Source organism: Catharus ustulatus, chromosome 9, assembly GCF_009819885.2.
Source record: "Catharus ustulatus isolate bCatUst1 chromosome 9, bCatUst1.pri.v2, whole genome shotgun sequence".
NCBI classification, from domain to species: Eukaryota; Metazoa; Chordata; class Aves; order Passeriformes; family Turdidae; genus Catharus; species Catharus ustulatus.
The window spans coordinates 30341875-30359473 of record NC_046229.1 but is presented as its reverse complement, the minus strand read 5'-3'; the positions used below and the strand labels follow the sequence as shown (position 1 = coordinate 30359473).

Sequence of the window (17599 nt, the reverse complement as noted above, 5' to 3'; positions counted from 1 at the left end):
ATTTATCCACTGAGCAAGTTATTTCATTATTGTCTCCTGCAAAGTTTTTTTGAACCTTCCTCCTGAGCAGCTGGCAACACTGGATTAGATAAATCAGCATTTACAGAAGAGATTCACATGCTTCCCTAAATCCTAGATATACAACAGCAAAAATCATACAGATAGATTAGTTTAAAGTCATGGAATGATGGCCTTTGCTAAGGAATCTACAAGTTTGCTGTGACTCAACTGAAGTCTTTCATCAATATCTGCAATAAAAATCCCATTACACAACTAACACAATAGGCAGAACAAAATTCAGCATAAATCCCACAGCTGTGAATTTAACAAGGAAGAGAGAAGTTTTTTGTTTACAGAGCAAACCAACTATGGACAAAAGAAATAGCTGGGAAGAACAAGGCTGGGCCACCTTTACTTGACTCCATTATTATGGTCCATCAGCTCTTTGAGACAGGTCTACCTATATTCCTGCAGACCTGTAATTTCCTAAAATCATGGACATGCAGTACTTAATGCATCACTAACACCCTTAGGGTTGTAGCTTTTAAATTTTTCAAATCCTGTACTGCTTCAGTGCATAACTCCAAACTCCATACAGAGTGTTAGCCACTGTCTTCACATTTTATTCAGACAAAACAATCCCTCTAGGCCTGAAACTCAAGGACACCCTACAGCCTCAGGCCCTGAAAAGTATCAGAAAAAGGGAATTGAGGGGTAGCAAAGCTGAAGCTGTAATGGGAGGATTAACCCATTGTAATCCATAACCCATTTGGTCCATGTAAATGGACAAATTTATAATTGTATTAAAAACTCTTGACCGTCATCCATCTTGGGTACAGCCCCTCTTGCAGGCTTTTGACTGGCCAAGGTGTGCCTATTGAAGGCCTTTAATAAACACCCACTTTTACTCTCTCAATCTTGTCTAGCCTCTGTTCTAGCAGCCACTCCAACGAGGACAAGCCCATCCCTGGCTGGCATCAGTGCTGCTCCCAGTGCCACAAAACAGGAACTGTCCTGCTGGAGTGAGTCAGGCCCAGCTCAAGCTCCCTCTGCACATCCCAGTGGCACTCCCAGTGCTAGATACTGCCAGGTGCTGCCTTACCTGCATTATAGAAGAGGTCAGGTCTCTCCAGAATGTCCCCCTCGTGGATGTAGGGCTCAATGGGATCATCCCCATACAGGTACTGCTCGCTGTCGTCCATCTGCCGGCTCTCCACCATCTCCAGCCACTGTGAGTTGTGCCATCGGAACTTCTCCGTCTGGATTTTTTTAGCCCATTCCTCGTCGTATTCCTGGTAAAAAAATCACCACACAGTGGTTTAGGGTGAGCTATAGACCAAGATGGAAATGGCAGGGGAATCCAACACCAGCAAAAGATGCAAGTTCAGTGATTTAAGTCTGCTCAGTTGTGTGTTCTTTGAGCAAAGAAGGGATTTTGCAAGTATTGAGCATTATTCTGGTTTGTGATGCAGCACTACAATCTTCCCTTCATGGTTTGGAACTTTACACCATTCAGAAAAAACTCCTGCTTTGAACAGAACAGTTCCATCAGCAGTCCCCTCATTTGGTTTAATTAAAAATGCCCAATTACTGCCAATCTTCAGGGGATTTTTAGTAATTATTAACACTGGCCAAATACCCTGCACATCTTCATTAGATGAGCCTTTCTTAGTTACCAGTTACTAAAAACAAAGTCTATTAAAACAAATAAATTTCTTTTCTTTCATGAGCTCCACTGAGAGTTTAATTTCAAACTTCCTGTCAAATTTTATGTATAATGTTGAACAAACACAAGAATGGTAGGCAAGTAAACTCTGAGGGGAACTTCTCCAGAAAGCTGAGTAAAACAGGATCTAGGTTGCAGTCACTATGGAAAAACATGCAGACATGACATTTCAATCTGGATTACAGCCTAATTGCACTCCAGTGATGTGAAATCCATGTAAAGGAACATGGATAACACTCAGCTCCTCAGGCCCAGCTATCTCTAGGAAGCTCATCAACACATGAAATCTGCAGATGGTATCAATTTGGGAATAGTCACAATTAATGCACCACCATTTGTGCTTTTTAAAACCAAACTATTGTGAGTAAGAATAACATCCTTAACCAGAATGTTTCTTCTTGTGGGAAGAAATATACTTATGAAACACATCTCACTCCACTGTTTTCTAGCCTAACTACAAAGGAGAAAAAAACAATAATGTCTTAACTCTCGTGGTGGTTAACATGACCTAGACAGATTTTCCTCAGAGATGTAAACTGGAGTGGTTTAAGGCTTTGAAAATCTGTTTTACTTAGCCCTGAATAGGAAGACAACACACAATTAGTGACAATGCCGTGGTTGTGGAAGTAGAAATTTCTACTCCTGCTCAACATGCCAAAGTAGATCTGTCTACAACCAGAGGCCATAAAATGGCAGAGAAGGCAGAATCAGCTGGCTCAGTAGCTCAGAGTAAACTTCTGAAAGTCCTATAGTCTGAACTGGAGGTTTTAAACTGATTTAATATCCTATCAGTCTTGTCTTCATTGCTATCATGTGTATTCCACAGGTAACACTCTCCACCCTGTGCCTTTTCCAGAATTTGGCTGCTGGATAACACAAAATCCACCTGGCCCTGCCACTCTGGCAAAGGCTTCTCTGACATTGCCAACAAGTATCTAGAACATCCAAGATTTCATTATTCCAAATTTCTCCCCTTCCACCTCTGACCAACACTAATTACTAGACCTTGGTATTCCACTCCTCATCATCCTTGCACTCTCCTGTCCAAAACCTGGTGTCCTGCACAACCTCCACACCCAGAACAGGCATCACCTGGGGATCTATAGATATTCTCAGGGCCTAGGGAAGCAAAACTCCACTTTCTGTCTGCCAGTATTACTGCAGTCCTAGGGAGAGAGAAAAAAGACCAAAACCCAACAAACACACACTTACACTGTTTGGAAAAGAACACCTCAGGTTATTCCTTGATTTTGTTCCCCCCTTGATTAAAAAGAAACACTAGAAGTAACAGTAAAAACTTGGAAAAAGCAAGCAAGCTCATCACAGAGATTTATTAATATTAAAAAAAAGACAATTTCTTGATTTTCAGTGATGACATCTGACTAGCACCTTGGAAACAGTTCCTTTGCTGCATCTGCCAGAGCTAAACCCTGGGCTGGCTATTCTGTCAGCCTCCAGCAGTTGTGAATTACTTACAAGCTTTAGAGAAACATCTTGTAACTGCCAGAAATCATACTGCAGTCTCAAGAACACTATTCCCAGAAGTCATGATTGCAGAGAAGGGGAAGAAAATAAACAAATGTAACAAACAGCAAATGAGATTAACCTCTGTGAAAGGTGAATCCCTTTTACATTATCCTGTTTGCTTTTCAAAGTTCTCAAAAGCCAAAAGGCCATCAGATGAATCACTCATTCACATTCACCATCAATGCACTTTGAAAACACTTGAATATTCCCAAAGTTACAACCCTAAATGTATCATAGTTCCACTGACACCACTGTCTGAATGTGCTGAATGTCTGTCAGAAACAGACATCATCTTCTTAGATCCCCCTGCAAAAATCAGTTAACATTTCTCAGATTCAGATTTTTCCTTCAGATGATGACAGCAGGGCAGAATATTCCTGTATATTCTACATTTCCCATCCTATTCTAAGAGGTTTAAGACTCCCAGGCATTTTTCCTCATTCATCTAAATTTTGGAAAATGACATTAGCAATTGAACAGCACATGACTTAAAAACACAATTTATCCATTCAAGTACTTAAGCAACTTTGTTCTTGTTGTTCATTCCCAGTGAAAAAAGCAAGGTACAAATGTTACAAAGAAGTGACTGCACCAGAACTAGATCAATGATCAGTTTTGTCAGCAGTTTCATTCTGGCAGCAGTCACAGAAGAAGAAGATTTGCAATAATCTAGAATGATTTACATAACCTCAGCACAAAAAAAAGTTCATTTAAGTAGTGCTAGATCAGGAATATGTGTGTAGATTTTCCATGGAACTGTGCAGAACCGCCACTGGGTACATGATTAATGGAATAACATCAGAATGGAAGAAAAGCTGTAAATGCAGGACTACAGCCAAAAGGCACAAAGAAACAAATTAAAGTCACTTAGAGCAAAACAATTCCCTAAAACACTGCAAGCCTTCCAGTAATTATATTTTTAACTATTAAAACCTTTTTTATTATTATTTTGTGGTGAGATTTTTTGGGTTTTGGTTGGGTTTTGGTTTTTAAACACATGAAGCACTCTTTCTTTACAAGGCAAATTCTGCAAACATGAAACCAGAAGACCAAAAATTATGGAGATACAGCTATAGCTTTGAGTCCTCCAGTCCTTTTAAATGTTAGGCTACTGGAAAAGCAAGGGAGAATGAGAAGGTGAACAGAATGTGCCTATTTTCCAACACCACCCCCCTCAAACACTGCAGTCATGGTCAGAAACTTAAAAGGAGGAATTCTGAAAGCTGATTTTATTCTCTTTGGAGCTCCCTGACATCACTGTTTTGAACATTCGGTTTCCATAAATCCAGAAGTGTCATAGAAGATGTATGGCTCGACTCTGGGAGGAATGTGCCATCCTTTTTGAAGTTCTACTTCCAGCTTTGTTTACTACTGAACCATTGAAATATTATGAAGCGTTAACTGGCCCATTATCAGAGCGTGTCTGTTCCCTATCAGGGTCCCCTTTGTCACTGGCTTCCGTCACACCTTGTATCTGATTAACACACTATAGGATAACACAGAGCTACACAGATCTGCTTTGTGTTCTCTCACAGCTGATGAAAAACAGATTTTCCTTTTCACTTTAATGTGGTTGCCCTTTAATTGGGTCTGTAATAGGGTTCATTTGATGTGATTCCTCATACTGAACTGAAACTGCTATACAATAAGTAAGAATGCTCATTATGTTCAGGGCTCTACTTAGTGATTTGTTGCATTCTTCATTAAAAACCTACTGTTTACATGAAAGATTAAATTAACTGTTTACTAAGAAAGGAAAGATTTATCTTGTCTAGCTATCCCAAAGTTAGGCATGTGATTTTAACTCTATGCCTCTATAAACCAACGAGAGAAACAGATGTTAGGGATCACCTTCTGCAGGTGTCTACCACACCTACCTTTGGGTAAGTGCCACTGCAGGGCAATTCCTTCACAGGTCAGGAAAAAAAAAATCCTTCCACCACTTACACCTGTGCAACCTGGAGTCACTGCTTCACAATCAGCTTCATTACTATAAATGTCTTGTGACAGGAAGCTCACAGAAATCTGAGAGCTGAAACTAATGGCAAGGCAAGGACAAAAGAGTAACCATTGATGCCCTCTGAATTTAGGTGGCTTCATAAAATGTAAGGCACCCTCTAAGTTCTTATATTGGCAATAGCAGACTAGAGAAATATTTTTCCCTTCCCTTTTGGAGGAATGTAAGATATCTCACTGGCAGCCTGTTATGTAAGTAACAGATCAGTGGTTTGGCTCACCTTCCTAGTCCTACAAATCCAGAGAGCAGGCACCAGTGCTGAAAGGGAATCTGTCCAAGGCAGGTTTTATGTGAAGACAAAAACAATCAGGACACTCTTGCCCTATCTAAATCTGCCTGTGGTTACTCTGCTGCAGGCAGAGCCACAAGAAACAACCAGAACCAAAGCAGACTGCTAGCAAATTGAACACTGAACAGAGGATCAGCAGCTCAACTGCAGCCCCAGCCCCTCGCTGCCCTTCTGCCACCCCTCTGTTTTCATGTTTGCTGCAGGGTAACAGGGCAACATGACACACCACAGAAAGGGGGTCCTGTCAAGTGAAGGGGGAACCTTTTTTCCTGGAGTCACTACAGCACTCTTCATGGAAAGAGGACACCAAGCTGGAGTCAAAGGTTATCTATTTTCAGAGCATGCTGCCTATTCAAATAAAGCCCACACCAAATCCCTGCGGTCTGCTCTTCCTTGACTTTAAGAGAGCTGGCCAACATCTCATACAGCTGGCCCCAAATCCCAGAGCACAGAGGGTTCACAGCACATTCCTGCTTCTTAGGTGAAATTCCAGCATTCCCAACATGGAGGATTTCTATCAGGGGGTTTAGCTAACACAGAACCATGCAAAGCTGTTCATTAACAATGAATCCATAAAAGGTAAACATTATTTGCTATTCATTACAAATACCCAGGGCAAAGAGCAAGAGCTGGAAAAACACCTTAGGCATGAGGCCCTTCCTAAATCTCATGGACAATGCTGTAACTATGTAAAAGATGTTTAACTCCTGCAGGAAGTATTGTGATCCACTCTTGATCTCAAGAGAAATAAGATGATACAACAGGTCTGGATCTGAAGCTGCAAAGGCACTTAAGAGGAAAACTGGGGAAAGGGGGAGGATCAGAGCACAGAGTCCTAGGATCCGATGATGGTTAATTAAATATCCTTTGAATAAAAGAAAATAGTTTGACTGCAATAAAACTGAGCTAGGAGCTGATAAAGAATAAGAAACCTGAGAGATCAGTATCCCACTCAACTCTTGATAACATTGCCTAAGGTGAACAGAATAAAACCAGCTCAAGCAAGCTGACATCTCTTTCCACAAGCTTGGAGTTGCAGTTGTCCAGACTTCTGAAAGAGGGGAAAAGGGAAATTAATTTGCTTGAGATTCCTATACCAGCTGCTGATTCCAGGCTTTCAGCTAAGCCCTGAGAGCTGCCCCACTTTAGGGGTACCAGCACACAGAACTGGCTGCCAAAGCTCAGCCCATGCCTGGGACTGAAGCATTCCTAAATCATCAGCTCAGACTTTTTTTGACAAAAGGGATATCTTGCTTCTCCCAGTGCAAAGCTGAGACTGCCCAGTATATACTGTGCTAAAGCACCACATCTGTTTCAGTTCATCAGTGGCAGAGTCCAGCCAAGCTATATTAAACAAATCATCACTAGTGTAACATTTCCATAATTTCTGTGACAATTACTTTACTACAGAAAGCATTTCTCCCCTAAGGCTTATAAGCCATGTGATTTTCTCCAGTGCTATTTCAATCACAGTATATACAGCTCATTGATGAGTGAAAGAAGCATTTGTCTCCCTGAGTAGAAATTATTTTCAAATCTACTCCCCAACATTTATTTTCTGATTTCCATCAGAGGACCTACTCCTGTCAGCAACAAGAAGAGTGAAGGTTTGCTTGCTGTGGATTTAGCACAGATAAGAAGTTCCACCACTCTTGGAGACTGTTCAGACACCTCAGCAGGCACTGCTGGTGTAAAACTGCCCCACAACCAAACACCTCTGTGTTTACAGCCTGCTTTAACATTCCTTAAACACCTATCAAGATCTGAACTTCTGATCACTTACTCTCTTGCATTTCCTAACCACCACTATTTAAAATATGTTGCCTTTTTTTGCTTGTGATTTTTTGTACAGGGAGACAGAAGTGCAACCAGATTCCAACATGATTGAGAAACCAATAAATTAATTAGTGGTTTTCTTTGTCTTCTAGAAAAGAGAGCACATTATGCTTCCTGCTCCCCTCAGGGCCATGGTGTTTATGCAACTTGTAACCCCAACAGACAGATAATAAAGCCAGAAAGACCCTCCTGGAAAAGCAGCTCTCCTAACTCACCAGCTAACACCATTCTCAGTGTGGCACTGCTCCACAAGCAAAGAAAAATATAATTTACCACTATGCAAGCTGCTCTCAGTATGTGTTTGGTATCTCCTCCTCCATCCCCAATAATCACAGTGCCACATCATTTCTTCCCTTTATTCTTCCTCAAGGCCCTCAAAGTCCTGTCCTCAAAGTGCTTTTTGCAAGTTGAGAAGCCTTTCCCATCCGTTATCCTAGCACTCCTCACTGATTCATGGTGAGCATAAAGATTTCATGTTCTTAGGAAGGGAACAAAAGCCAAGTACATTTTACTCAAGTGGTAATATTGAATATGAAGCTGTATTTTTGTATGTTTATTATTCTAGATTCTATAAATTTTGCTTAATAATATTACTAGCAATTTTTCACTAACTAGATATTACAACACACCTCACTCTAAAGCTTCCCCATATGAACAAATCAAGATGTGAGTCACCTGGAAACTGCACTGGCCCCAAGGTAAAACAGTATTGGACACACTCAAATTGTACAGCCTCACCCACAAGACAAAAAAAAAAATCTTCCACTGTTTTCATTGGAGATGTCCCTCTAAACAGCTGATTGTGTTAAGCTGAACATATTAATATGAACATATTTATAATGCCCATCATAAGTACTAAGTGCAAATTTATCTGAGTTTAAACGAATATCAACAGCAACTCTGCCACTGGAGCAAATTTTCATTCCATACCTCCCTGAAGAAAAGACAGAGCCAGATAAAAAGAACTCCAGTTCAGAAAATGTTACCTTATTTTACATGTTTAAGGGGACTATTAAATTAGAAGACATTATTGAGTATAACAGAAGAAGACAAACTAGACTATACACAGAGTTTTGCAGTGTAAGTTAGGCCTTATGCTACCTTAAACTTTTCAGAGAACAAGTTGCAATACACTGAATTCAGCTGAAAAAGAAACAATTGCAGATGACTGAAAAAGCAGTAGGGTAGACAAAGGTACTGCTGCTCTTGACTCAGTTAAATTGTCTTTGGTTATAAAATTACATGACAGCTGCTCTATACCCAAAAGGATGCACAGTCACTACAATCCTCAACAGCACTTGACAGTTTAATATTCTTTCTTTTTTCCAGTTTAGCAGTGCAATACAACTGTCCCAAAAGTTTACTGTGATCCATGGATAGTTGGACAAACTAAAGCTAAAGGAAACCTATCCAAAAGGTGAAGAGAATATTAGAGTGACTGTTCCCCCAGCAGGGAGCAGCCAGCATCAGGATTGCTGCCACATTTTCTTTTTGAAACAAATATTGGCATCAGGCAAAGCAGAGAAGCTGAATAAAGCTGCTGTGTAACAAGAGCCATTTGTTTGGAGAACTAAGAAATAATGAAAGCTTGGCACACTTATGTAATGTGGTTAATTTATTAAAGTCTAAAAGCACTTTTAAAAAGTGTAAAGTTGACTTGTGTGAATTTTCAAAGTACACACACACTTTCTGGAAGTTTGATGCACAGCCTAACGATTGAAATAATGCCCTGAGAATTCATCATTTATCCATATGATTAGAAAGTTGCACGAGAAAAATACTTTCAATTGGCAATACATTTAGTTATTTCAGAATTCCCTTGAGTACAGAGGCTCTGGAAGGATGAAGGAAGTCAGACCTACCGCTATGATATCCAGAGTGTTGTCACAAACCTTGCGGATCTCAGCGTTTTTGTCATGCATCAGGTCTATAAGGTATGCTGGGGCTTCTGCAAAGCTGCTGTTAAGGAGAAAAACATTTGTCCCCCTTCACAATCATGGGTTCTTCAAAATGCAAATTTCACTAAGAAGCAGAGGCAGGAATTTTTCATCTCATGTAGCAAGAAAGCATTTTTCAAATGTTGGTGCTTTATCATTCCAGAATTAGCAAGAGATGTAACTTCTTATTTTTATTTTTTTAAAGCTAGCAACCTAGGAGTCCAAACAGGACACAAAGAACAACCACCCAAACAGCTTCCCAGATATTCCACAGAGATTAAAGGCAAAAAGAACATGAAGTATTCTTTGTATTGTTAGCAATGTTAACTTGCTATCCCTCCCTGGGCTCGCTCAACACATTCTAATGCTTCAATAAAATGTAACATTCAGTTAAGGACCACAAAGTCTCAGACCATGCAATGCAAAAAGTTTCCCTATGCTCTACATATGTTCTTCTATAAACTGTGAATTTCATTATGATTTGCAAAACAAATTCAGACAGTAAATCAGATTGGATAACACTAATGAGTCAGCTGGTCCAGCAATCCCCCTCCTACTCCCCTCCCTGCTTCAAAGCAAACTAACTTTTAATCTTTACTATTAATCTTACAGTCCCTTTACATGCTTAGGCTGCTTGGGTTTTTTCTTCAGCTAAATAAACATTTACAAAGAAACCTCCGAGATCCTGAGGTTTCTGCAAGAGAAATAGTAGTCAAACATCAGCAATGGCAAATTAAGTGCTGCAATTCTAGATGTTTAATCTCCCAAAAGATACGTGTTTCCTTGATGATGACATCTCTGGTGGCTTGGTGGAACACCATCTGATAAAATACATAGATGATCTGGCAGACAAACTCATCATCTTCCTGCTGAGCTGCAAGGAGAAAAAAAAATCCACGATTTCAAATCTCACAAATAAAAGCATTTGATGGTTAAAGAGTTGTGACTATCAGACCACCACCCAGAATCTATCACTAACAGAGTACCTGCAGCTCCTTCCTCATACAAACACCAGCCCCCAGTAATGTCAGTGACAGCTCCTGCTGTGCACAGTCAAGTCAAACATGGCCAGTTTACCATTCAGAAGCTCGATGAGAGCAGGGATGATTCCAGATTTAGCCAGCAGAGCAGCACAGGAGTCATCCATGGAAACAGTCCCAATCATGATCACCACTTCCAAAACCAGGTCATCCTCAGCAGAACCTGCTGAGGCAGAAGGCAGGAAGAAGGAAGAATTACCTCTCTCATCTACTGGCAGTTGTGTATTTATCTGCAGACATGATTCTATTCTTCAGTGTTATGTTTTCCCAAACAACCACAAATTATAAAAATAAATAGATTCTACTCTGAGCACTCCAAATATTCTTAAGAGACTCTGCTTTGGAAGCCCAACCCAACTTTGTACAGACCTGGTTTTAGCTTGTCCTTGAGATATGGAACCAGTTTGTATTCCTTCAGCACAAGCTCCCAGTCCAGCTCTGGCAAGGTCAAATTTGCAAGTGTTCCCAGGCATTCAATCACAAATTCTTCTTCTTCATCATTTGATACTTGAGCTGCTAAGTCACCAACATATTCCTGAAGAAAAATACAGCAACAACCATTACAAATGAATAATCTGGGTTTCTGAAGAACTCACATCTCAGCCAAACTAAAGCTAGCTCTGAAAACTTTGTCTCAAAAGAGACTTTGCTCCTGAAATAAGAACTAATGAGGCAGTTTCAAATCCAGTTGATGAATGATCCAAGAAAAGATTTCAGCACTCTTCCTCTCCATCCTTTCACTTTCAAGGGATGTGGATCATTTGTTCCAAACATTCCAAAAGTAGTTACTATAACACAGAGTTTAAAATGCTCTTAGAAAAAAAAGGAAAATAAGATGGAATATCATCCTGCATTAGTGGCAATAATGGAGATCTTTACCTAAAGATTTTAATAAACAGCTACAAGATTTTCTGAGGACAAACAGGGGAGTAATGGCTTCTACTTACTAATTTCATATTGCTTTAATACAATTTGATATTTGATCCACATTTTAAGAGTATGTTTAAAATCTCCATGATTAGAATGTTTCTTTTGAAAGGGTAGCTTTACAGGATCAATATTTAAATATTAAGCATTTAAAATACCCACAAATACAAGACACATGGCACAGTGAGGCAAAAAAAAGCACTAGATTTTTCTCTCTAGGTCCAAAAGCAGAAATTTAGGATAACTTAATTGTTATGATGTTCACCCCAGCATTTGGGGCTTTTTTGTTTGTTTGCTTGGGTTTGTGTGTTTGTTTTGAAACTTACTGGATAAGGCCTAAGATCTGTTTTCCCCATAGAGGGGGATCCCAACTCTGATCTACCAGCTGAGATAGTTCTATAAAACAACACATAAATCACCTAGGACAGACAAGGAAACTTAAATTGGACACCCTGCAAAACAAGCCATTCTTTTCCACAAGGATAAAAACAGATCACATTAGGTAGGACCTAATACTTACAATAAACTGGCTTTTAGTTGGCCCATCATGTTGTGAAATATTTCTGATCATCTTCATTAACAAAGGGTCCTTAAACTTCAAAGCCCGCTTCATCAGCATTTTCAAACCATTTCCTGAAAGAAACAAACACTTAGAAAATCCTCCAAATAAAAATAAAATGAGGAAAATACTGGTTGATCAAAAATCAACATGCACCCAAAAAAAAAATACTTGAAGCTTTTAAAGTTAAGAATGAAAAAGTGCACAGCAGTTAGTCCAGGCACAGAGACTTCTCTCCCCATTCCATGGAATAAATGTATTATTATGGTTTTAAAAGTTTATTTACCAAAGATCAATGCATGGGAACAGATCTGCAGTGTTTGACTGCATAGAGCAAATCCCAGTGTTACCATACTACTTCCAAAAGACCACCCTGCCTACCTAAAAGGTGTTGCAAGCTTGAGTTTCACCTTTAATATAAAATTGGATCGCGCTGCTCTCCCTTCTACAGAGCTATGCACAGAATTTTAAAGTGCAATTTCAGGCCACAGAATCTCTTGATTTCAAATGTCCCCTTTGAAGGCCAGTAATTGACTGCAGCAGTTTCTAGGGAAAATGTTGAGTACAAGTGAAAGCTGGAGCATTACTGAGTTTATATTACTCAATTACTGAGTAATACTGTTTCATTTAAAACTGCTAGTATGAAAATCATGAAACTTTAAAAGCAATCCAGAGCTACTGCAAGAAATGCAAATTATTTAGACCATGAATCAAAATTTTAGAACTCAAAAGAAGCTCAATTATTATAAAAAAAATTAATGGAAAGATGCAACTGAAAGACATCACTGCTATTCAATTGATACTGGCAGGTGAAACACCAATCAGCCAACGATGGCAAAATAAAATCCTGGTGTCTCCACACAGCCATAATTTCCCAAAGCAATGTCATCAGCCTGTTTTTCAGAACTGTGTGCATGTACCAGAGGTGTGGTTATCTCCCTCAAGTGTCATTCCTGCCACCAAGAGCAAATGTGAGGAGGATGTTACCATGTGCTTGCAATCATTACCCAAACACATGAATTTTATTTTTTTTAAAGCACATACATGCATTTACAAATAACTCAAATATACAGAATTTACATATGTAAGTATAATAGAAGAAAATCTACAAAGAGTTTTCATCTCCAAACTCCCCCCAAAACTTCAGACCAGTTACCTTCACAGATAAGCTGCACATTTCTTTTGTTGGCAGCAAGGTTAATACAGAAAGAAATAAGTTCCAGGTCAACTCGCTCATCAGGACATTCAAAAAGCATCTTCATTAACTGCCAACAAACACAAGCACACTTGGGTCATTCATCTTTCCAAAGCATCAGAAAAGCAGTGTTATGATATCAACTATCAGGACCTTTTTTAAAAACTAGTATTTAGCATTTCTACAGGAACACTGCAAGTCACAAATGTCAGAGGAATGACATGTACAGTTCCATTATTTAGGGATAGCAATCCTTAGAAAGTGCCAAAAATGGCAATCACTCATCACCTTAAATTAACTTGGCTTAGTTACATTTTATTGCTACCACTGAAATTATTGTTTTACTGCTTTTGAGTACTTGTGAATGGATAAATTTGTTCTGAAAGCTTAAGTGAATTTAATACAGGAAAAAAAAACCAAACCCACAACTTAATTCCACAGAAAGTCAGATTAATACCTATTAGCTTAATAGAATTATGACTAAAGAGATACTTAATTACAAAATAATTCTACTATCATTTTGCTGTGAGTTACTCCATTGATAGTTTAGCTGTCTCTACAGCACTGTTCTTTATCTTTGCAGCTTCAGCTAGAGCTGAACACATCCCACAGACTCCTCAGCACTAATCCCATTCTTCTGGTAACATTCATGTAAGTAGACAATCACCTAGAATCCTGTTCAAACAGCAAATGTCAGTGAATTCCCAGGTGATTCCCAAGGCTCCTAACCTATGGATTGCCATCATTTCAATCATTTTACTCACCTGGCCCTGTACTGTCCATTACATCACAGGCTGGCTATCCTGGCTCATTTGGTTCAGCAGGAACAGGTTTTGAAATGGCATTTGGAATACATGAATATGACTAAAATAAACCCATTTCTTTTCCCTCTGGTTCCAATCCTGGCAGACAAGCCCTGCACAACTTCAGGGCTGGGGGACATCACCGTGTTTGCTTATAAAACCCACTCAGTTCATAAGACAGGTTTAGATTATAATGCAAAGCAGTGTGATGACAAGACTGAGATTACTGGAAGAGGAAACAACTAAGCCTAAAGATAAGCAGGACATAAGGTACAAAAACTAGCTCAGAAAGGGGCAGGAGGACAAGAAAGCAACAAATAACCATTAAATTTAATGATTAACTAATCATTAAATATTTGTGTGCTTGCCCCCTGGTGGAAAGACAAGTTTGTAATGCATTAAAAGCTAGAGAAAGTAGGTGAAGAATCTATTACAAGAGGAGAAAATAAAAAGAAACAACAGGATTGCAGAAATTCCCTCCAAAGGATTTTATTTAAGCCATTCAGTATATTTACCTATTACCAGATATCAGGTTGTCATTCCAAAGGGACCCAAAAACCCCTCAAAATAAAAACTACATTACAACACAGCTATTTATGTCTTTCCTGAGACTTTCATGTACTCATGTTTAAAAGCTATCACTGATTTCTTCCTCCCTTTCTTAAAAAGGCAGAATCAGATTTCCCTAGGTTGTTTTAAGAACTTATAAAATCCCTGGTTTATTAAATCCTTAAGCCTGACAGTCACATAAGAGGGAATTAACAGAGAAGAAAATTGCCATTTAACAAGTAGAACACGAGCATTCAAAAATCACCCCCTGCAACTCTTCTGTTACAAAACCTTTAAAAACAGATTTTTAAAACCTTTCAAATAATTTGAAGGGAAACATTCTCATTACTTACACAATACAAAATCCGTGGAAATTAAATGTTTAACAAGATGGGATTACACTGTTAATTACTGAACTACTTCTCTATAAAAAGGAAAAATATATCCAGTTTCAATTAAAGCCGTTCAAATTTTAAAATAATAGTTTCATATGAGTTCCATGTTTCCCATTATGTCTTCATTTAATTTGATTGCTTCTTGTGCCACTTCAAAAGGAAGAGTAATTGCTGCCAAATAGGAAATATTAAAATTAAATTTGTTCTGCTTTTACTATGTCCATTGTCATCTTTTACTGATTTAACAGGAAGGCAGTAAAAAGACTGCAGCATGTGCAATGAAGAGGCAGTAGTGTTCAATCAGACAAGTCCCATATTGAGTATCAGATACCACAGACCAGCACTGAAATCACTGTGTCTAGACTCTCTGGCACCTGCCTTCACTTATTTACCAGTGACCAGAGGCCAACCCCCACAGCTCTGTGTTCACATACACCTCTGTCCAACCCCCTCCCCGAGCCCAGCTCCAACATCTTTGAATGATTATGCCAGAACTGCATGCCTCAGGAATCTCTCCTGAGCGGCTACTCCCCAACTCCGCTGTTTGAAGTGATGCTCTGGTTTCTGAACTTCAGCAGATAATGGCGGACAGGAGCAAAGGGGGCTGTCAAGAGAGGACGTTTACCAGCATTAAGCTGAAAAGAAGCTTAGAGATCAAAGAGGGGCCAAACAGGACAAGCGTGGTGGAAAACATGTGGGCAGCTCTGGAGAACCTTGCACACCGCTCTGCGGTAAAATATTAAATATCACCATGACATCACTGCCTAACCATGCCCTTTGATTGGCCAGGTTATTACCAATAAAGGCTTTTATAAGCATCTGGATGGCATTTGCACCTATTTAAACAAAACACGCATTGCTGAGGTCTAAACAAGAATGAACTGTTAATACTCACTTTTAACTGTTACTAGAGTAGCACCCACTAACTCCTGCAATCCACAAGGATGTTTACCCGGGACAGCACGCGCTTCACACGGCCACAATCACCACGGGGTTGCTGTTTCCAAGCACTTTCTACAACTGCTGAACATTAATTATTATTTGCCAGTCCAGATGAACACCTTTCCTCAAAGAGACAAACCCAGGCAAGGGTGTATATCACTACTGAAAAGAATTTGGGGTTTCCTGGGTAGAATTAGATAGCAGTGAGTGCTTTTAAAACACTAATTTTCTCTTCCTGATGCCTTATCCACTTCCTAATGCTTTCTGCTACCTGTCTTCCTTGACAACTATCCTAATTTTGAATATTCATTAGGAAAATTTAAGCTCTGGTTGTTCAGTTTCTTTTTGAACAGATGTGATCTGTGAAGCATCAATAGCCATAGTTATATTTCCCAACTTTGTTGTTTACTTCACCAAAGCCCAGTGAAGAAGCAGAATTGTTTGCTGCTCCACAAGTCTTTGGACACAGCTCTGTAAGCACTGGGGGTCCAGGAGTCATACCAAGATTCCCTGAAAGCACAGCACAAGCAAGTCTGAGACATTGTGCAGGAATTTGAGCTTGGCTGGTAACTGCTAGAGCAAAGCAGGTCCCTTACATCCCACAAATGCCTTAAAAAGTAATTGCTTCTTGTGGTAGAAAAGACAGCAGGATGTTTACAAGCCCATTTTGTAACAAATATTAGTTATTCCCACCACTTCTCCCCTATTACCCAAAATCATATTGCACATGGAAAAACTTCCCTGATTTTGCCGTAAGATAATGACCAGAAACATTATGATAACTTTCCATGACAGCTTTCTATTCTGGAAAGAAGATACCCTGGTGCAATTCTGAAAAAGCTACCAGACAGCTTTTACACTTAGGCAACACAGGCTCTCTCAACTCCAGCCTCACCAGGACTGAGAAAAAGGACAGTAAGAGAGGACTTGGTACTTGAGAAAAACAAAAAAACCCAAACCAAGAAGAAACAACAAAACATGCACACAAAACATCAACCATACCCACAAAATCCCAAATCCCATGATACTGTGTCTGCTTGAGTCAATGAGTTAAGTAACAAAATGCAGCCTGAAAGACCAGTGAAGAGCCTTCCACAGCCATCAAGTCTCCCTTGCAGCTGGAAAAGGAACTGACATGTCAGAACCTAACCCTCCTTGGCTGCTTTCCAGTTCATATCCTGCAATACTGGACACACTGACATTTTGATACCCAATGGGATCAGGCAAAAAAGCCTTCTAAAACTGCAAAGGAAATACTTTCCATCACATTCCCTAAGGAGCTGCTGTGCACAAGCTTTAATCTCTCCCGATGTTGTTAGGAATCCAGCAGGTCACCTGGAATTTCAGCAGCAGTGCCACAGATCTGCTTTTGCTGGGGACTGTGAAAACCCAGAACAGTCCCTGCCTGAGCAGGAAGTGTTTCAGTGGCAAGAGCACCGTGGCTGTTCCCCTTGTCACCTGCGGGTGTCAGTCTGGGACTGAGGGGACCAGGGAAGATGGATTTTATCAGCTCATCACATACCTGAGGGATACAGTCTGTGTATGCAAACATCGATTTAAAGCAATCGTCCATGCTGATGTGATACAGAATGCAAATTGCTACTTTTTTGTTATTTTCGTTTCCTAGAAGGAGAAAAAAAAATATTATTAGGAGAATTTTTAGCTGTTAAATATTTGAAAGAGCAAAATGAAAAGCAGAACAATCCCAGCTAATAGAGGGAAAATTTAAATCAGAAATGACACATTAATGAACGACTCTTGGTCTGGCCTAGGCAAATGAACAACATATTAGTGCAATGGTTCCTCTTCCCAGCATCTCAAAACACTTCCTTAATCCCACTTTGCAAGGAATATATT

At 39.6% G+C, this 17599-nt stretch overlaps 1 protein-coding gene across 2 annotated transcripts in view; it reads right to left on the bottom strand.

Annotated features, from left to right (window-relative positions):
• The window catches only part of KIFAP3 (kinesin associated protein 3), a 67745-nt gene that overhangs the window by 24013 nt on the left and 26133 nt on the right, over positions 1-17599 (bottom strand). Inside the window, exons 11-18 of one of the 2 annotated variants that reach the window (XM_033067431.1) lie at positions 17265-17365; positions 13015-13123; positions 11820-11932; positions 10742-10907; positions 10410-10538; positions 10108-10206; positions 9258-9343; positions 1103-1292 (exon numbers count right to left, since the gene is read on the bottom strand). In XM_033067431.1, coding sequence (XP_032923322.1) covers positions 1103-1292; positions 9258-9343; positions 10108-10206; positions 10410-10538; positions 10742-10907; positions 11820-11932; positions 13015-13123; positions 17265-17365 — 993 coding nt within the window. The remainder of the gene's footprint in view (positions 1-1102; positions 1293-9257; positions 9344-10107; positions 10207-10409; positions 10539-10741; positions 10908-11819; positions 11933-13014; positions 13124-17264; positions 17366-17599) is intronic. The other variant, XM_033067432.1, reaches the window with a different exon arrangement.